Here is a 22413-nt window from a genome sequence, read left to right as displayed (position 1 = left end):
CCTATAACTAATTGTGGAAACATACCAGCCAGTAGAAAAGGTATCAGACACAGTAAAAACAGTTTTATTTTAGTCATCCTACTTTAATCTTTGTGTTTTATGTCTGTTTTTCATATATGTTCATTATGTTTAAGGCCCTGCTCTATTTTGTTCCTGAATGCAATTCTGCCTGAAAGTGTTTCTCTGCCATGTTGAGTGGTACTTTTTTTTTTCTTGAAAGACAAATATTTGACACACTGGTTTTTTTTTTTTAATATAATACGTAATTTATATACTATAAACAGACAAAAATATATAAATACATTCCCACCGCAGATTTGAATGTGAAATAAAAATGTTAAACCAGGAAGCAAGAAGTTTGTTTCTGAGAGGAAATGAGACAGGCATCTCTGAAAAAAATACAATAAATCAATGTAAAAGTCAGTTTTAAAAATCTAAAATCTTCTAAACTTCAGTTTTAAACAGTATTTAATAATCAGTGGAAAAATCTTTATAGGCATTGCAGCAATCAAAGCCTTCTTATAATTGCTGACCAGTGCTTTGCATGTTTCAACTAGTTTGACGATTTATATGATGAAGCCATTGAGGCTGGAAGGCCTCCTTGCCATCACCCTAATCTTTAGTTCCCACCACAGATTCTCAATGAAATTGATTTAAGGACTCTGGTTGGGCCCCCTAAAAACGTCAATATTAACGTTTTTAATGGTGAAATAAAAAGGTTATTTTAAACCTGCTTTCAGTTTCAAATAAGGCCAACTTGTTGAGAAAACTGAAATGTATTTACATATGCTTTAATAGGTTCCATGTATTCAAATAAAGATTCTGTTAGCACATAAAATGTTAAGACTTTGTCAATCAGTTTTAGAAAAATGATTAATGTTTCTAGTTGTTTTTATAAATCAGGCCATCTTGAAAATGAACATATACTGCCCTCTTGAGGATTACTGTTGAACTACCCCCAGGACGAAACAAATTTCACCAAAACTAAAAAAAAAGATAAGGACTTTAAATTAATTTATTTAAAAAAAAAAAAAAGCATTTCTCCACTGAAGCAGAACAAACATCAAATTCTTGTCTTACTATTGTTTGGAACGTGTACAATCAGAAAAACAGACTCGCCAGGTCGATTGAACAGAGCAAAATACGTAATCAAGCATGGATGTGTGAGTAGAGGGGTCTGCCAACACCACAACATCAACACAGCCTGGAGGGACCATGAGGAGGAGGAGGATGTGACAGAAACAAAAGGAGAGAAGAGGAGCAGGAGGAAGAGAAATAAAACGTTTAATCAAGTGCAGATCTGGTCTCTCTCTCTCTCTCTTTTTGTTAATGACTTCTCTGTTGTCCGATACATGCAAGGTCAACACCTGGAACTACACATGGATATCTGTGCAAGTATTGAAATATGAAGGAATAATGAAGCAATTTGGTTAAGATATGTCAAAACAACAGGGAGGGGAGGGGGGACAGAAGAAAGTTTACCAAAAACGGTTACACACTTTTCACCAAACAGAAATGAAAAGTTCGCGTAAAAATGTCTCTTAGTTTCTGAAATGTCACCGCTTTGTACGCTTCCTGTAATTTATTTATTACTTTTCTAGTTAAGTGTAAATACATTAAGAAATTGCTATGCTCCACATCTTGAACAACAGAATACTGCATATCTACGTACAGCTGTGATTAAGAGGGTCAGTAATGTGAGAGGCTAGCTGCCAGGAATTAAAATTGGCTCCAAGTTGATCCCTTTGACTTTTTATAATTAATAAGGAACATAAAAACGGAAAAATTAAATGCTGAATGCTCATCGTACTCGTCGCTTGGTTGGTCACGTTGTCCCGATCCGTTCCGACGGGTCAGGTAGGGAGGGCGTTTCCTACTGGCTGCCGGAGGCTCCGATCTGCTCTGAGGTAGATGCGTCAGAAAGGCGGCATCCAGCCCGAGCCGACTCCGGGCCTCTCCTGCTTGGAGGTCAAAGGCCGGCTTGTTTAAGGGTTTGTTGTTGCTAAGGCTTCCTGTGGTCGTGCTTCAGTCACGGCTCATACGGAAAACCTACAAGTTTCTTTGTTCTCATCCCATTCTCACCAAACTGAAAGGGGAAAGGATCTCCGTTTGGCACCTTGGTCGTAAGTGGCAGGAGGAGAAACAGAACAAACGGCGGGGACGAGATAAAGAGAGACAGTGGGTGAAGGGGGGGACGTGGTGGGGCGCTGTGGTGCGAGGTCGGACAGACTAATTTGGTTGGTCACTGGCTGCTGGCGAGTCCGTCTCTGCCGCGGCGCCCGGGGCCATCTCCTCCCCGGTTTTCACGCGTTTGGCGTCAGGCTGCTCGCCCGCCAGCTGGTCTCCGTTCTGCCGCTTGGTGGGGAGGGAGGCGGAGGCGGAGGCATGGGTCGCCAGCAGGTGGAGGGGGCTTGCTGCAGCTGGAGAATGAGAGAAGAAGAGTTAACAGTGTGTCCTGCTACTGAAGCTGCTATCTGGGTTTCAACTTGGTTTCTGAACATCTCACCTGAGCTGGCAGGAGCCTGGAGGGCAGTGGTGATGCTGTGGGTGCCATTCTGTGTAATGGCCTTGATGGGCAGCTGGTGCTGACCCACAGGGGCCTGCTGCACTATGGTTACAGTCTGCAGGGGCGTGGCTGACTGGGAGCTCTGGATGATGCGACTGGAGGCGCCCACAGAACCGATGGTTGAAACAGTTTCTACTTTGACTGAAAGGAGAAGAAACAATCAGGAATGAAGATGAACAGTTTAATTATATTTGTAATGTTTATTCAACTCTTTGTGTATTTTAACTAATCTACCCTGAACAGTTTACTCTGGAGGCTTCCACACCTCTCTGCCTGCTTGTTGTGTTTCTGTGAATCACTTTGGGTCAAACTAATAAAGTTGCTGCTTCAACCAGAACCAATCTGTTTGACTGAGATTTTACAGACAATTAGAATACTGTGTAAAAGTTCAATATTTGATGTCACTCATTTCAGGAAGTGAAACTCATTCTTTATATTCATCATATTTCTCGCCTGTTTTTGTAATTATGATGATTATGGATTACAGAGAATGAAAACCCAAAATTCAGTGCCTGAGAAAATTGCATAAGATCAATGGAAGCCCAGGTTGCTCTTATAGCGACCTTCAGATCATCTGCATTGTTGGTCAACAGAAAACCCAGTGGACCAGAACCAGCAGATGACATGGCACTCCAAATCACCACTGACTGTGGAAACCTCACACTAGACTTCAATCAACGAGGATTCTGTGCTTTTCCACTCTCCTCCAGACTCTGGAACCTTGATTTCCAAATCAAATTCAAACTTTACTTCCATCTGAAAAGAAGACTTTGGACCGCTGAGCAACCATCTAGTTCTGGTCCTCCTTAGCCCAGGTAAGACACTTGTAGCACAAGTGTAGGATTCATCTGTGCATTGTGGCTCTGGACGCGCAGACTCTAGCCTTAGCCTACTTCTTGTGAAGCTTCCCCAAATTCCTGGATGGATTTTGCTTGATAATCCTCTCAAGGCTGAAAGGTTTATGTTGCACTTTTTGAAATCAGACTTTTTCCTTCCACTCAACTTTCTATGTATATGCTTGGATGCGGCACTCTGTGGACAACCAGCTCTTGAAGCAATTACCTTTTGGGGCTTACCGTCCTTGTGGAGGGTGTCCATGACTGTCTTCTGGACCTCTTTCCAGTCAGTAGTCTGCCCCATGATTGTGTCTTCTACTGACCCAGACTGAGAGACCAGTTAGAGGCTCGGGAAACCTTTGCAGGTGTTTGGAGTTACTTAGTGGATTAGAGTGGGACACCATGGGTTTCCAATATTTAACTTTTCACAATATTTAAATTTGTAGGGTACACTGAATTCCGGGTTTTTATTATCTGTAAGCCATAATCTTTCAGGAAAAAAAAGGAAGGGCAAGGAAGGAGCAGAGGTAAGACATGAGGAAGAAAGGAGAGAAGGAATGAAGGACAGAAGAAGAACACAAAGAAAGGAATGAAGGACAGAAATAAGGAAGTAGAGAAGGACACAAGGAGTTAAGAAAATTAAAAGTCAAGTGAAACCAAGAAGGAAATGAGGCCAAAGTTTTAAAAAATGGGACAGAAAATAAAATCACAAAGTACAAATATTTTTTCATACTTATCCAGACCTGGAAAATGCTCAAATCTAATTCTAGACTTTTAAGTCCCTGCAGGAATTGTGTGAAAATTTTAGGTTAACCGATACGAACTGCTGGGAAGTTTTAACTCACAACAAAAACAAACACTGGGAAAATTTAACCAATCAGAAATGCTTGGCTCCTCCCCTGAAGGTTCAGGGTTCCTGCAGTCCAAACGAAACTTCAGTGAGAAAAAAAAAAAAGCCTGGAAGGTACTTGTCAGCATTTTGGGCCTGATATCCTTGTCATGGTTGGTATCTGTGCCTCACCTTTGACCTCTGTGTGCTCCCCATTCTCCTGCGGCTCACTCTTGATGATGGTGGCGGGCTGGGCGATGACCGTGGACATGGCCGGGATCTGCTGCAGGACATGGACAGTCTGGACAGCGGGCTGGGAGCTGCTGGTGCTCACTGGGGAGGCCATGGTGTAAGTCACTGGCTTGATGGTTTGAGGTAACTGGTGCTGGACTGCTATGAGTACCGACTGGTTGCCAGGCGAGCCTGGAACAAGAAATTGAAGAATTTATGTGCATGTTTCTCAGATAAAAATGGCAAAGTGCTCCACAACAACAACAAAAAAAAACCCTAGAAAATAAATTAAAACTGATTTAGCTGTAGAATGACAAATGAAACCACTTGGATAACACTGAAGCAGGAAGCAAACTAATAATCCAAAGAGGTTTCTAAGCCAGTGGAAAATAAAAGGCATTGCACCTGGTGTGTTTTGTGCAAAACGTGCTTCCTGGATCACTGCCAGTTTGGGCTGGACTGTGGTGGTGGACACTGGGGTGGGAGTGGAGGAGGTATCTGGTTCCAGGGGGACCGGGGAGCCCTCTCGAGACAGGCTGTCTGGGGTCTGGACCCCGCTGGAGTGAGCGGAGAGCACCCCTGAATGACTGGGAGATGCTGGAGCACTCCTAAAAAGGTCAGAGAAAGAAATGACAGAGACTAATTAATTTTTACCAAAACAGATTAGAATATATCCAATTATCCTCATATTAGATCGGAACTCGCATAAAGTAAAGACTGACACACAAACAACAGTGAAATGTTCCCTGGGGCAAGCAGGGAAGAAAAAATGCCATGTAGGGATGCAAGATTCGCCCCCTGCTGGTCATCAGGCAAACTGCAGGTTATAAGACTTTTTTTTTTTTTTTTAAATCAACCAAAATAAATTGTTTTGTTGTCTTGATGAGGACATGTTTATTTCTTTTTTCTCAGATCCCGTAAGAATATCAGTGCATAAAACATAGAGCAGTGATATAATGCGTCTAAACAGACAAACTGTGTTTTAAATATTAAACTGTTACTATTACATACAGAAAAAACAAAGATTTATAGAAAATTTAGACCAATAAATCCAAACGTTTCCTTATCCAGTAGTTTTACAAAGTACAGGTGTGAACGTTTCTGTTTATCAAATCAGACTTCATATCAGATATGTAATATGTATCATTTCATTATGGGGAAAAACAACTTTACAACCACAACCGTCAGAGTATTTCAGCAACATTTCATGTAACAGAGCAACACAAAGTAGCACCAAATTGTGTAGTAGAAGAAAAATGATAAATGATTTTCTATGGTTACAAGTAAAACAGATCTAGTCTGTGTTTATCTCCATCTCCTCATCCATTCTGACCTGCTGAAGAGAAGCATCCCCACACCATGATGGTGCCACCACCGTGTCTCACTGTGGGGATGTTGAATTTACGGTGATGTGCAGGGTTGGTTTCCATGTTGGCCCAGAAATTTCAGTTTGGTCTCATCTAAGCAGTAAACTTCTTCCAGATGTTTACTGTGTCTATTTCATGGCTTGATGCAAGCTGCATTCAGGATCTATGTTTTTATTCTTGCCTGATTAGTGAAAATGATGACTGTTCTGTCAACAGATGTCATCGCCCACCTGAGCTGTGGATCTCTGAGCTCCTCCAGAGTCACCATGGTCTTCTTGGCTGCTTCTTTGATTAACAATCTCCTTGTCCAGCCTGTTAGTTTAGGTGGACCTCCAGGTCTTGGTAGGGCTGCAGTTGGACCATCCTCGCTCCATGTCCAGATGACGGACTGAACAGAACTCTGGGACATGTTCAAAGCTTGCAGTATTGTTGTAGAACCTAACCCTGCTACAAACCTCTCCACAACTGTCTCCCTGACCTGTCTGCTGTGTTACTGTAGTACTTTTATTTAGGGGTATCAGAGAAGGTCTGAACACCAGACTTTCCTAAACATGGATCATTTCCGTCCACTTCTAATGTTTGTACTACTTTGTGTTCCTCTGATCCAATATTATGAGCTGAAGTTTGTGGTCATAATGTGACAAAACAAGGAAAATTAGAGGGGTGTGAATAGTTTATCTGTGGAGGACACACCACTGCATGGATCATGTAATATGGGCCAGACCTGGAGGAGAGGGGTCCATGCGGGGTTCTGAAGCAGGGAACCCCCCGAGGCCTTCGTTTCCTGAACGCCTGCTCGATAAGTTTGGCCTCAGAGGACGGGTCTATCCTCCAGAAGGAACCTTTCCCCGGTTCCTCCTGCGACCTCGCCACTTTGATAAAATAACGGTTCAGCGACAGGTTGTGACGGATCGAGTTCTGCAACGGCAAAGGGTGAAAAAAAGTGAAACCGAGGCGATGCATGACCAACTGACACCACCAGGTCCGGACTAACCTGCCAGCCCTTGTCTGCGGTCCTGTAGTACGGGTAGTTCTTTGTGATGTGATTGTAGATTCCGTTTAGTGTGAGCTGCTTGTCCTGAGCCAGAGTTATGGCCTGGACTATCAGCTGTGCATAGGAGTACGGAGGCTTGGAGTCGTCCTGCGGAGCAGACCAGAGGAAACCTTTCAGCCGTCACCAAGACCCACTTTCATCTTCGCTGCCGTTTGATAAGGAATGACAGAGCAGCTAAGCTGGTGAATGTTAATACAGTAATTCTAATAAGGACTTCAACAACTAAATCAGAGTTAATTTATTTAACCAGGTTAGTCCCATTGGGATCAAAGCTTTTCTCTAGCAAGAGTCAACAAGAGTTTTATTCTAAGCAATAACTTTAAAACTTGTTTACACTAAAAACGCGCAGACGAGGTGGAAAATAACAATTTTACCATACTTTCAAGTCTTTCAAAATAAGAGCTTGAATCTTATTCAAGTTAGAGTAAATGAAAAAGGGAGTCCCTCAAGGTAATTTGCATGGGATTTATCATTCGCATAGAAATATTTTGTCCAAGACTAATGATGGACCGAGCACATTACCTTGAGGGACTCCCTTTTTCATTTACTCTAACTTGGAGGAAGATCCCTCTATCTGAACCACCAAACCGAAAAAAAAAAACCAAATAGCTGAAAGACATTTGATTAAAATTTTATGATGAACAGTTTTAAATGACTTAAAAAAATAAGAGCTTGAATCATGTAATGCATTCCATGCATTTGGTGCCAAAAATAAGAAATTATTTATTGCCTTTTAGAAACCATGTTTCTTTGTTAAGACACATCAAATAACTGAAATGGCTTTTTATTTGAACATACATCCGTGACCAAGGCAGCGGGCACATAAAGGCTCCCAACTGAACGTGTCTGTTCTGATCCTTCAGTTTTCCAGGTGGTAAAGAACATATATTTTGTTGTGACATGACGTAGCATGAGTTGCTACGTCATGAACTTCGTCAAACACGGGATTTATCATTCGCATAGAAATATTTTGTCCAAGACTAATGATGGACCGAGCACATTACCTTGAGGGACTCCCTTTTTCATTTACTCTAACTTGGAGGAAGATCCCTCTATCTGAACCACCAAACCGAAAAAAAAAAAACCAAATAGCTGAAAGACATTTGATTAAAATTTTATGATGAACAGTTTTAAATGACTTAAAAAAATAAATAATATAAAAAAAGAGACCAGACGGTTTTTTTCATGGCCAGCTTTCTGCACCAGCATTCCTAAATCCCTCCTTACACCGATGCAGCAGAGAAGGGCAGAGCAGGCTGGCCCTCACCTTGGGACTGTCCCCTCCAGAGGCCTCCTTGTCGTTCTCAGGCTGCGAGTTGTCGTTTATTAGCTGCAGCTCCACAGAGCTGACCATGCGACCACCCATCCTGTAGCCTGAGGAGCCCGCCCCCCGTGGGCTGGAGGGACAGGAGTTAGCAGCGCTGTGAAGGGAAACCAGAAACAAGACCATCAGCTCATGAGGACGCTACTCTGAGTTTTTTAACCAAATCAGGACAAAACGATTTAATTCAGAGCTTAAAATACAACAGGTCTGGTTTGCTCCAAAACAGTTCATCTGCAGTCTGTGCTGCCGTGACACATCTATGCAAATTAGCCTACCTCCATGACTTTGTGGGAATACTGCAATCACTTCAGGAGCAACGGGATGAGACATACTGATGTAAAAGATCATTTCCATAAATTAATGTCCCTCTGGAGATTACTGCAGCACGTGATGACAGGAGAAACCTGCCCTGATGTTTCTCCCTTTAAACCATCTGCTCAGGCTTTGGGATTGAAAGGATCGAAGAGTCGCCATCCACCCTTAGCTCTGCTGACGGAGAACTAAGCCTAAGCTGATCACCGTTCAGGGAACCTGCCAAGTTCAGCTGATAACTCCAGGTCCAGCAGAGCTGGGGTGAAAGGAACATTTATTAACCACAGACACTGACCCTGGATCAGCTGAATGTTTACCTCCAGAAAGCAGCAGGGATTCCGTGAACAAGGCTTGCGAAAATTTCCACAACTTCCCTCAGTTCTCAGGTTTTTAATATAAGAAACAAAATCCTTTAACCTGCTAATTCAGACAGAACATTAACCTTAAATGCAAATCCAAAGTAGAACATGACCCTGGATGTGAAGTGAAGGTACCTGATGGTGCCAGTAGGTGACGGCAGGGGGCTCATTAGGTGAGCGATGTTATCTGGAATGTTGATGGTAAGGGGGGAGATCTGGGGCTGTACTGGCTTCACTGGGGACTCTGGCGCCTCACGCTTGGCTTTCCTCCCGCTGGACAGGGCCGTGAAGTTGATCTTGATGTTTGTGCTGGGAAATCTGAATGTGCACCTGCAGAAAAAAAGACAAAGAACAGCGAAAGTTATACTTAAGGTGGATTATCTAGAGATACGAGAAACTGAGGAAGAATATGGACTGTTTTACTTTAGTTAGTTGACTAATCAACTTATAAACTCATAACAAAATGAGAAGAAAGTAACCAATAAAACTCATTTACATTGGAGAATCTCTCCAAATAAAGTATCAACCCAAGAGAAGTGCAGCAATCAACTAACCAGTGATCAAAATCGACCGATTCTCCATCGATCTGAAAATGTAAAAAATCTAAAATATTTTCCAGGTTTGTTAAATGCATCTAAACTAGGATATCCCACTTTTTCTCAATCTGAAAAGCGGCAACAAACGGCAGGTTGGGAGGAGTAAAAATCAGATGGAGATTAAGAACAGCCAGCTTTGAAGTGGAAAAGTCTACTTTTCCTGTTAATGTTGGTTTGAGTTCAGCTTTAAATGTAACTAAGTTACATTTTTCTGTTTGTATAAGTTACAGTGTATGGACTTAATTAAAAGGAGGGATCGTTTTAACTAGATAATATTTAGTTTAATACATTTTTTAACTATTTGCTACAGGATGCTGCTCAGCATTCTCTATAGTAAGCCTAATTAGGCTGATATAAACTTTTTTTAATGAAATATCAGCTTAGATACTTAAGAAAAATTATAATTCTGATTCTAGGTTAACAAAAGGGGCATAAAAGGCACATCACCCTCTTGTCCAATGTCGCCCGGGGCAACTGCCCATGTTGCCATGTCTGGATTTAACTTTTTTTTTTTTTTTTTAATAACCCAGCAGCCAAAGAAGATCCGTATCAGACAACATTTTCTGATATTATGGCAACGACAGCATTGAAGGTGACACTGAACTAGTTCATTAACTGACTGCGTGGACACCTCTGGTAGGCAGCTTTCAATCACTCTGCCACAGACTAGATCGGCTCCTAGGCGATCACTTGCTGAAAAACCGGAATTTTCAAAATGAAGAACTTACCATTTTTATCTATAAATAAAACTAACTGCGTGCACTTCTTAAAAAAATAAAATCAGATAAATATTGGGGACATATGCTTTGATGCATAAATGTTGATGTTCTTGTAATTCTACAATCTTTGTACAAACTAACTGCAGGTATTCGCCCAGGCAAGTAATTAGGCTGATTTAGCTATTCAAACAATGAACACAAATGACTATGGCAGGCTTGAATTGGCACTAAACGACAAAATGCATAAGGTTTCATAATGTACGATGCTGATAACGTGGTAGTTCTTGCACGAATGGCTCCTCCATATACTAAAATGTAGCGTGAAACAATCTTACCAATGGCAGAGAACATGTCAATGGGCCTTACCCTCAGCCAACTCAACCAAACCTCCTGAAAGCCAATAAAAAGCCAGTCAGATGCGGGACGAGGAGAAAATGCTTCTCAGTAATAGCCGGGTAACCTGTTCACTTAATGTGGGCAGTTAGTGTGAAACTACCCAACACAGGGGGGTGCCAACTCTCCACTGATTGTACAGGCAAATCAACAATGCTAAACTCATATAACGAAGATAAAAACACTGTTTATTCAATTAGCTGTTGCCATGGCCACCACCCTTCCTTCCTTTTAATACAACCCTGGGCAACAGCCCATGTGGCCTACATTAAATTAGCCACGGCTGCCAACTGTCTAATTTAGCTGTAGCTTATGTTTTTAAGACAAAATTATTTGCATCTTCATTATGGTACTCAGAAGAAAGCTGTGCAATTGCTTTTTTTTTTATTTCAAAAGTACGATATCCACTATTTAAACTGACTTTTGTGGCAAAAGGGACCAAAACATGTAAAAAGAGGAGATTTCTAATTACTAAAAACCGGATAAAAAGCCCAGAAAAGAAGCATTTAACTCTTTATGACCGGCGGGAGCGCCGGCGCTTCCATTTGCATATCTATTTTTAAACGTCTGCAGAATTGTGACCAAATAAGCTAGAACAACACTTTTTTTTGCAAAGGAAACCGAAGAGTTTAACTTAAATATTCTACTCACGTGTCCCAGAGCACCGTTTTTATTTTCCAGAAACTGTTTCAGAAAACCAGTAAAAAAATCGCAAAAGACAAACATTAAAATCCAGACCAAAGAGTACTTCCTACATCGGAATATGCGTGATGGCGTTGGTGGATGAACTATCACATGGTTTCTTTCACACCAATGCCCGCAACAACCAGAAGTGATGTCATTTCCTGGATGTGGTCTTTTTTTCCCCAGAAGTTGGTAGTTTTTCCACAGTAAACTTCGCTCATAATTTCGCTTTCATTTTCGTTGTTTTTTGGACTTTTTATTGTTTGAAGATGGTCTTATGAACATATATGTGTGCTCATAGGTATCTCGCACACTTATGGTGCGTTCACACCAAACGCGATTTCTGCGAGTTTTTCGCCTCATTTGTGTGCTTATGCCCGCTTCACATTCTGCGTGAACTCCGCGTTGGCATTTGGCAACAAGCGGCAACGCTTCGCCGCGTCATCAAATAGGAGGAGCTTCCATCTGCTGCTTGCTGGTTTCAACTGAACATGGCGGACATGGATTTCACGGATAATCACGGTGTTTTACCTGTGGAGAGCCGAAAAACGCCGCCGACATCAATGTCCCTGGGTTCACCAGATTCTTCAGGGACGGGAACAGTTCAGAGATCACCACCACCTACTCCAGGAGCTGCGTCTGGATGACGGTCGATTTCAGCAGTACTTCCGTCTATCCAGGACCCAGTTTGAAGATCTGCTGCCCCGCGTTGGGAGATGAATCGGCCTCCGGGACGCCAACTACCGGCGACCGCAGTGAAGCCAGCCCGAAGCCGGACATCGGACACTCAAGCTCCGCGGAGCCAGCGGCATCCAGCCCACGGCCGATCCGAGTCAGGCACCCAGACTTCGGCTAGCTGCTCTCTGTTGCTCCCTCTTCTGACGTGCGGTGGTTCACTAAGGACCGTCAATAAGTTTTTGAACCAAACAATTGTGGAAAATCTAAGTGCCTGAATCGGATCAACCGTGAGCTAGATGCCGCTAACTCCGCTGAGCTTGAACATCCAACTTCAAACTAACTTCACCGCGGTTTACCGCCGCTGTATCCCCGCTGCTGAACACCTGTCCATCTGTCTTCGGTGAATAAATAAATCTCAGCTCAGTAAAAAAAACCAGCCGATTTTTAATGTCCACATCTAAATATAAGATATTTGTGCCTAAACATAACCAGTCCTTCACCCTACGTCACAGCCACATCCAGTCCCTGATTGGTTGACGCAACGCAAATTTAGGAAAAAGTTCAGATTTTTCAACTTGTCCATCACGCCGCTCCGCTCCCGCTTCGCTTGCCGCGCCCTCCGCACCGCGCCGCTCCTGAACGCGCCTCTACATAGGGATAACATGTAAATTGGTCGCTCCTTTCGCAGAAATCGCGTTTGGTGTGAACGCATCTTTAGAGATTTAATTACACTTCTGTAAATAGTTTATTTTGATGGACATATCTTTTCTCAAACTGTTCACAATGTACATTTTATGTTCGTTTTTGTCTCTGTTCATAAATATTTGTGTATTTCAAAAATGAAGTTATGGAAACACTCCAAATAAATTGTGCAACTTTTTTATATTGTAATATTTGAGGGAGACAGCTATGATATTTCTGTATTTAGGAAAATATGTGCCAAAAAAAAAAAAAAAACGATTTTAATTTTTGCTGGTTTTCTGGTTAATTGCACTTTTTTGCAATTTACTTACTTAATATGGAGTTATTATATACAAAATATTAAAATTTAGGATGTAATGGTTGTATTGATTTATAGCAAATTGAAATTCTCCAAAAAATGGCTCTTCAGCATGTACAAATGTAAAAATATGCTCTGGCGAACTTGTTCTATGGTAGGTCATAAAGGGTTAATCCACTGTAAAGTAAAACAAGGCCCAAAAGGATCCACTGTAAAATCCCTCCGAACAGAAACTGGCATCATAAGGTATTCTGATGGTTACTATGCACTAATTTATATTTCTCGCTACTTTGTGGCCCAGTAATAATTTTACTGAGTCATTCATTTATTTCTGTATTTATTCTTAATTATGGCAGGATTGGTCCTCCATAGTGCTGCAGAAGTTAAGAAGGATGTAAAAGACAAACTGTTGGTGGAAGACTGGAACGTTTGGGGCGCAGCTGAATAGAAACAAAGCTCCCTGTTGGGATTAGGCTGCTCGGCACCCTGGAGACGGCGCAGGCACACAAAAAGCTGGACTTCCATTCAGCTGAAGACTGTCAGGAACAGCATTTTAGTTTTCCTGTGCCAGGCTTTCACAAAGCCAGCATTAGCTGTGAGTACAGTATCCCCGCCACCTTCGTCTTAAATAAGCTCTAGTGTTCACAGGAGGGGCCCGAAGCACTTCCTGTAGTCACATGTTTTCATTAAGTCTGCAGCAACTCAGGAAGGTTCGAGTCTTCTCTGCAGATGTGATAAAAATAACACCAGACTTATCCAACAACTGTCAGCACACAATGAAATCTAAATATACATCAATAAACTGCCAGCTTCTTTATGTCACCCTGCTGTTAATGAACGCAGACACAAAAATACTGGAGTACTGGAAATAATCACAGTTTGGTAGGAAAAAGACAGAGACTGCCAGTTTAAACTTATTATCTTTAAAAATCAGAAGGATCATGTAACACATGTAAGCTGTTTGCTTCACAGCAGATTATCTGGAATATTCAGAAAAGCAGGACAAAACTGGACTCAGAACCGACCCCTCTCAGACATTATGACCCACTAGAAGTGTGTGGTGGGGTATTTCTCCCTTATTTTGCCATGTTTAGGGTTTCTGGTAGCAGTGTACAGACGTAAAAGCTGTTTGTCGTAACGTTTTAAGGTTCCAACATGGTTCCTAAGGCATGAGCTGGTTTACGGCGTAAAATCCACTCAACGTTTGTCAAACTGCTACCATTTAAAGTCCTGATAGCCCTGATAATGGGAACGTTTTGACCAGATTCAGGCCGTGCTGCCCCTCCCCTACCTGCTTCTGCACACCACATGTCATTTCTCAGGTTTACCATAAGATCAGCTGTGGACACTAAAGGCGTGACGCCCATCGCTGTAATTAAAGCCGTGCTTTCTGAAAGTACATTCAGCGTGCCAAGTGGTCGGAGTGTTGGGCAGCAGGCTGCGGTCACAACATGAGCAGATGGCCCGGCTAACATTAGCTTATTGGGACCACCAGTGTTACTCTATAAAGAGAAGAAAAACCAACGAGGATAATATGCACAATAAGCATATATGCTAAATTTAGGTGTTTGTTCTACATTTACCACTGTGAATATCTGTAATTTTAAAATGAAAAAGGTCAAATCTTTTAAGTTAGCCTGTTTTAGACGTTACCAGGTCTTACATCATGTGGCTGAAAGTGAATTTAACATTTTTTTTTTTAAATATATCAATGGTTTTAGACGCTTTAGGAGTGGTTGATGTTAATTTGACAGAAAAAACTAAAATCTGTCAAATTATCAAGAAAATTGACAAATGTTGCTTTGATCCAACTTAGGAACTCAAGATTTTCCTCTACGAGAGCTAAGATCAAAATTCAATCAATCGATCAATGCATTTTCTCCATTCCGACATTTTAAAGTTGCTGTTTGGGCAATAAAACTACTTAGTTGAGTGGCAACATGGGGACGTTTTTTTGGCTGCTTCTTCATTCAGGTATCGAAACAAGTCGGTACAACCTGCACACAGAGTTGGCAGCTTTTTTATGCCAGATGCCTTCCTGACCCGACCAGGAATCTGACCCAGGTACCCCGAATCAAAGGCGTGGACTTACCCCACTAAACCACGAAGGGACCCAGCAGAATGGCAACATAGTTTCATCAAAACAAGCATCTTCTGCCTCTTTAAAACATAATACTATACTTAGCATTCCCCATTATTGGCAGGCGGGGCTTTATTGCGTAGAGCATTTATGATTAGCTCTAATTAAAAGTGCACAGATCTAGCGTCTACTGGCTGATAAAGATAATCAGCCGTCAGAACCGATCAAGGAGAAACTGTCTCATTTCAATCACTGGCTGATGGGAGGATTACTACCCCACATTTACTGCAGTCCAGGCAGCTTCCTGCATTACTGGTAATGCATTCACTGATACTGTGAGGAACATAAATGTAGCCCTGGTGACAATCATTGACCATAAAAGAAAATGTAATCTGCTGCCTGGTTTGTTCCCTAACAGACAGGCAGTAGATCTGAAGCCAACAGTACAGAAATTAAAAGATTATCCCCATTTATGCATCAAATCCTATTTACCCAACTTTTGTTTTTATTTTCATTGAACTTAAAACGATGTCAAACAACATGCGCATTGTTGATGCATACTGATTTTTAGGGCCTGACCTGCCGATCAATGAAAAACTGGTTGATTTTGCTCACCGGCTGATTGGTGCATCACTGTCAGAAAAACTTTTTACTTTGTGCTGCTTGAGAAAAATCCTGACATAATGCTTTCAGAGTATGAGAAACACAGGAGATCGGGGCCATTTCATCGAACTGGGATCCTGTTTTAAATGCCTAATCTTACAGTTAACTAGGAGTTGCAAATAATGATTATTTGCTAAATCGATTACTCTGTTGACCATTTATTTGATTAACCGATTAATAATCAGAAAGAAATAGGTGGTTAATCGGAGATTACAGAATTTTGACCAGGTGATGTTTAGGCTGTTCTACTCGAGGAGTTCTGGATAGCGCATATTTACAGAGAAAAGTTTTTTTCATCTTATATGCAAAACGTATAGATTTTTTATACAGTTTCGGCTTAATTATTGCTCTGCAAATAGCAGGTTTTAGAGTCTGTATACTCCAGTGAACAATGTTTCCATTTCTAAATTAGTTGACGATTATTTCAATCATTGATTAATCCAATTAACTGTTTCAGCCCTACAGTCAATGGTGTGAAACGACCAAGTAGCGATGCACCAGTCACTCAAAAATCTGCCGGGGAAAAAAAATGACTCTAACCCAGTTCAAAACTGAATTATCCTACTTTTTTCAGACTGTGAATGCACCAACAAACAGCATGTTCTTTGATGCCCTGTTTGGTAGATATCATGTTAGGGATTTATGATCTGATGCATAAACTGGGTTAACATTTTAATTCATTTAATGAACCTACAGATAATTTTTCTCATCACAATCAGCAAATCGGACCTCAAAGAAAACCGGAAATCGATCAATAAAAAGCCAAACAGAAGAGGAACATTAACACTTCTAACTTTTATGGTCTATGTTTGTCTTTCCTCATTGAATCGGCCAAAACATCTGACTGCTGCATCTTTAATAATACGTTTCTGTTAAATAAAACGATTTAAACTGTTCATTTTCTATCAAACTACATGAAGTAACTTAAGGTTATGAAATGGAAGTTTAATTACATGTTTGTTAAAGATGTTTGGGAAAAAGTTAAGGAAAGATCCTTACTTTTCCCGTTCCCGGACTCCAATATCAGATGTGAAAATACTGTGCAGAACAACAGCAACGTTTAAAACATTACATTGCTCTTACAAGCAAAAATAAGTTGCTATAAAGTCTGCCAATGAAGACAGAGGCTGTAAGCTTTAGGAAAGTCCAGATGGGGAAGAATCTGCTGGTTTTAAGTTCTGCCTGTAGATCTCAGTGTCTGGATGAGGACCACAGAATCAAAGTGGAGTTCAGGATGTTTCTGAACACCCTCCCGTCTGCAACACAAAACCCTCTTTATAACCCCATTTCTTCCCCTCACCAGAACAACGAGACAAACTAAAAAACTAGGATAAAGAAAACACAGTTGCTACGCTGCTAAGCCGTGAGGACGGCAACAAACAAAGCTTGTTCAACTGAAAGCTTTCACTTGAATTTCACCCCCACCCACCGTGCTGCAGAGAATGTAAACAAAAGAGGACAGACAGATAGGAAGAGCTGCAGCTTATAGAGAATTTGTGGGTGTGGGAGAGGATAGGGGTACAAGGGAGGAAGGGAATGGGAAAAGGGTCGTTCCTCTTTGCAGGCTCCAGTTTACATCACCGGAGAGGAATCCATCCCAGGAAAACGACCGGCCTGACTTCCCTCATGCTGCCAATCAGCTTCTTCAGCTGTTTGAGAGCCGCTTCCTTTAAATAAAACGCTTAAAAGCTCCTCTCAGTCTGGCTGATAAACGAATCTAAAATGCACTTATTGTACCTGCAGGTTGAGGACTCGTGCATGTGTATTTGTGAACCAGGAGAGTTTATGCAGGGAAACATTAACCCGAGACGGAAACGGCATCAAGTCAAAACAAGCCGCTGTTTTCTCCGTGTAAGAAAATGGTTTCATGTTGAGAGATTGTGCAACATGTGAGAGCAGTGTGCAAAGTCTGAATAGTGCTGGCAGGAGCTGCTAGGCTTGTTTACATGGCAGGGCACTTCTGTGAATAAACTGCAACCATTATTTTGGCACGACGGGATTCCAAACAAATCAGCCGGAACAAAATGTAAACAACGCTGCTGGAGTTATAAGGCTGTTGGAATCCGAGGAAAACTGGCTGGAAATGCTGCAAATATTCAGATCGACAAATGAAAATTGGCTCATTTGCAACCAAAGCAAAGTAATAGATGCATGTTGAGCTGCATTAGAGCCTCTGTGTTGCCAATAGTTCAAGCAAAGCTGATGGCAGAGTGATCCCACAAACATCGGCTGCTGTAGTTAAACATGTATTCAATTATGCAACACAGAGTGATGTTTCATTTCATTCAACTGGTCATTTGATCTCAATTAGAAATGTTCTGTTATGTAGATATTTAGTGCGCAGCATTTTCTACTCATCTCATCTGACGCATCTTATTAGATTTTTCTTGTAAGACTATCGTGCACTTTCTTTAAGTCCTGGGATTTTCTAGATTTTCTAGATTTTCCACCCATTTGTCACGTCAATATTCCAGACTTTTCCACACCCGGATTTCAACGATTTTTCACATTTTTTTACGCTGTACAAACATTTAGTGTAAACGTAGAGTACAGGGCAAAAGAGTTGAATAAAATAGCAAAATGGAGGAAGAGTGACAAGTTAGTCATAAAATATACAAATGTTTTGAGTTGAAATAAACTTATTTTAGCTTATTGTAGTGTTCATTAAAACCCACTAAACCAGTGGTTAACAGGTAGGGAATGATAGAAACCTAGAGGCACAAAAAACGAGAAGAACTATAAAATGATGTAACTTCCTACAATAATTGCACTTAAAAAAAAAAAAGAGGTTAAATAAACAAAGGTAATTTCATTGCAAGATTTAACACCGGCCTCTACTGCCAATAAATAGTTAAACATCAAGAAAAATAATAATAAACTGTGCATCGTTTCATAACCACCAGGTGGACATTTTGTACCTAATGACAACCCAGAACCCCAAGTCATCGTTTACAGTAAGAAGATGTGGTTTTTTTGATCCCTAGATAAGGCTGCACAATTTACCACAAAAATATCTCCATCCCAATATCAGTTTATCCAATATTCAAATCGTAAACGTCTGCTTGCAGTGCAATAATGGTTGGCTAATTTATTCCTACTTTCATTTTTCAAACTAATGTCATATTTAGCTAGTTGGACAGAGGCCCACAGCAGCAGATGTTCACAGCAGACACAGGTGACATTACCCAGAATGCTAAAGGTCACAGAGTGACGGAAGCACAGATGAGATCGTCATCGCAACATATACCAATATTATTGCCATATGGCGATAATATCTATCAGCAGGGAGTCACTGAGTTATTTTGGTTTAATCTGGAACTCTTAAAAGAAACTACTGACCTCAATAACCACTGGAATTTGATCAATAGAATATTAGCAAAAAACATAGTATACAATTAAATTATAAAAAATTAAAAATCAACATTTTAATGACTTACGAGTCAAGAAAAAAACGTAACTACTACGAGTGTAACGGTTTTCATACGGACAACATCCGTACCGCCCGGTCGGTTCTGTGTACTGAACGAACACATGCAGAATGTTTCTGTGTGGAACTAATTGGGCAACACACCGTTCTGTAGGGCAACTTTAAAAAGGGGCACCAAAACAAAACAGAGAGGACTCTCAGCTATCACTGGGCTCTACTATTTGGGATCATTAAGAAGCTACATGGGAGAAAGAAAGGTGGAGCGAACCAGAACTTTATGGTTGGCATACACATCTTTCAACAGCGAAAATGTAGTTAGCTCTCAACGTCACGCTGGATGCGATCATCCCTGGTCATGGAGAAAAATCAGCTGACGTCCAAACGGCTTCCTGTGACATCCAATCAGACCAAACCCGTTGGCGAGAGGGGAATGGATGGACGTGGTGCATTCAAGTCCAGCTGGTACACTAAGTTAAGTAAATATCAAATCAGCTCGAGGGATATTAAAACACGTCTTAATATGGGCACAGTCTTATTTAAAGATGTCTTAACATCAATCCAGGTAGTGGCTATGCCTGCTTATACTACTTTATTCATTGGAAATAATACAATCAAATCTCCAGTCAGTTCTATACTTTCCAGTTGTTTTACATTTTAGAACAAAATCAAATTAATGTCAGAAATTCAAAAAGATTCTTTATTGACAGCTATCCAAAGTAAAAAAAAAAAAATTTAAAAAAAGTAACATTTTATTCTTCTTCTTATTTGAAGATGAATAAAATGGAGTAATCATTTATGGTTGAGATATTTCCTCATCCTATATTATTTATGAGCACACATATATTACGGTGAAATAACAAAATGTTTCAATCTAAAAGTGAAGAGAACCAGATTCCTCAGATTTTCTGTAGAGATCTCACAACTATACATCTTCATCTGTAAACGGGACAAAACTGCTCAGAAAGTGCATTGTGGATCTTAAATGTAACCATCAGGCGTTAATTCGTGTTGACCACCAGGAGATGGGACTGGAGGTCATGGCTTGTGCTGTGCAGGGCGAGGACCGGTTGGTTTGTTTACGTTCAGGGGTCGAGAAGAGCTTCATTCACAACAAATACACACAATCCATACTGGGGAAACACCCACAAACTGGGAAGACTGCAGCATCGTGACAGCATATTTCTGGTTGTAAGTGTGTAAAAAAACAATGATATGATCGAGAAAAGCCGCATAAACCCCAGAAGGTGTGTTATTTCACCAACTAGCTAATCTAATATAAGCGCGGAGGGGTGGGGGAGAGACACCCTAAGCTGACCCACGGGTGGGCTGTGGAATGTGCGTGGAATGACGGCGGGAGGCTCGTGAACACGGTTGCTAACAGGAATGTCAACAAAGAGAAGGGCTTTAGGGAAACAGGATGCGGACTTCTTGCTAACATGCTAAAACACGTGGTCCTCTCGACCCTTGTTCGCAAATATAAACCTAATGTAATCAAATGTTAATTTCAGCTACCCGGATGCTCCGGCTAATCCCCCACATGTTCCCCTGAGTGGTGGCGGTGCTGGAGGGGCACTTACATTCGTGGTAACTGCAGAGGAGGGGCGCCCCGTCTGAGGAACACTCCGTCCACAAACACCCCGTTTTTACCCAGACACCTCAGGTAGAAGTCCCCGCTGCCAGTGCCGTCGTCGCTGGCCGTGAAGACCTCCAGATGACGCCGCGAGATGAAGCTGGAGTGGCCCATGCTCACGTCCACGGAGCCCTGAGAAGAGTTCCGGCCGACGGTTACCGAGCGCTTCTTCATCATGTATTCGAATTCACGGCCCTCGAGCCGGGCAATCGGCCCAGACGATCCGCTAACTTGAACAGCCATGTTCGGGGTTGAAGCCTCGAAATGTCTAAAAAAAAATAAAATGGTTGGGGGAATTTGACACCACTGCACGGACGCCCGACTGTGGCCCTTCAAAGGCGTTCAAATGGAGCACATCTACAAGAGGGGCATCAAACTGAAAACAGGCATCCAGAGGGAAACATGCGAGGCCAGGGACCGCGGCTCCGACCCACCGCCGAGAGAAAGGGGAGCGGAGGGAGCCAATCAAATGAGGCCAGAGGCGGATATGGCTTAACTGTCAGCGGAGTTCTCCAATGAAAATGCAGGAGGGCGATGGAGCCCCGGCGCTACAGCCAATCATCTGCAAGTATTAAACAGAGGACAGATTCAAGGTCGGTTGGTGTGTAGCTGTACGTGCATATGCTATTGGGACCATAGACGTAGAGGAGTAGACGTCGCTCTGCTTCGTTGCCCAGCAGGGACGGTCCGTCAGCGCGTCCGCCATGTTGCTAGTGGCAAACCTCCTTGAAAACCGATATCAGTAAGATTAGAAACATGGTTTTCAACAGTTCATGTCCATAATAGTAGTGATAATAGTGACCACTGAAATAAAAACTAAAAAATATCTTCTAAGGAAAAGACAGAGCAATAAATCAAAACACTATATGCCTGAAATTCTCCTAGACATACCTTAATTTACCTCTTAAATATCTCATAACATTTCATTTATTTTCATTTATAATAATAAACTGTACTTTGTGTACCTATTTTGTTTTCCAAAGATGACTTTTTAAAGGCTCGAGGTGACACCCTTCAATCGTTTTTCAGATGCTTGTTATACTACTACAAAAAACAAGAATTGTTATTATTATTTTATAACTCCTATAATTTTATTGATCATCATTATTGGGATTATTGTCGAGCCAGCTTGTTTAATATGTGACATAAAGTTAAAAGTTGTATCTAATCACTGCAGGTCTTCAGGGATTACTCACATAGCGTCTACATTTGTATGTCTATGATTTGGGCTGAGGTAAGAGGCGGACTCAAACGGTGTAGAAAAAGAGTGGATCGATACTTTTTAACACATGCTGTCAGCCTACACTTAAAGGTAACCGATAATCCAAGAGCGTGTCTCGACAGCAGCGCCAGATTCGCTCTGCTATCATCTAATAAATTGTGTGTGATTGTGGGAGTGTGTGTGATAAGGCTCTCCTCGTGTTTTACAGCACAGCTTTGCATAGCCACGCTGCATGACGGCACTCCACTGCAGAACCCATGTCTGGTTTTAAACAAATCTCTGCAGCATCTTAATAATCAACACAAAACTGTCGTCATCTATAGGCCACTTCCACTACAATTACTCCATGATTCAGCTGCAGGTTTTGTGAAAAATAACCAGAAAGATGTCGCATTGCATTTTAGTCTCTCTATCTTCCTGTTACCTAATCTCGTTTACTAATG

The 22413-nt window shown here is 41.5% G+C and overlaps 1 protein-coding gene across 1 annotated transcript; it reads right to left on the bottom strand.

The window, feature by feature from the left end:
- Positions 1–997: 997 nt before the first annotated feature.
- On the bottom strand, positions 998–21624 carry LOC124864468 (forkhead box protein K2-like). Its single transcript, XM_047359255.1, has 9 exons — positions 20696–21624; positions 9014–9208; positions 8151–8304; positions 6824–6970; positions 6554–6747; positions 4868–5070; positions 4424–4654; positions 2507–2707; positions 998–2420 (listed from the first exon to the last, which is right to left on the bottom strand). The coding sequence occupies exons 1-9, from the start codon at positions 20989–20991 to the stop codon at positions 2230–2232; spliced, it is 1812 nt and encodes a 603-aa protein (XP_047215211.1). The 5' UTR covers positions 20992–21624; the 3' UTR covers positions 998–2229.
- Positions 21625–22413: the final 789 nt, after the last annotated feature.

Source organism: Girardinichthys multiradiatus, chromosome Y, assembly GCF_021462225.1.
Source record: "Girardinichthys multiradiatus isolate DD_20200921_A chromosome Y, DD_fGirMul_XY1, whole genome shotgun sequence".
Lineage (NCBI taxonomy): Eukaryota > Metazoa > Chordata > Actinopteri > Cyprinodontiformes > Goodeidae > Girardinichthys > Girardinichthys multiradiatus.
Note: the sequence above shows the minus strand (reverse complement) of the source record. Positions and strands in the feature narration are given on the sequence as shown.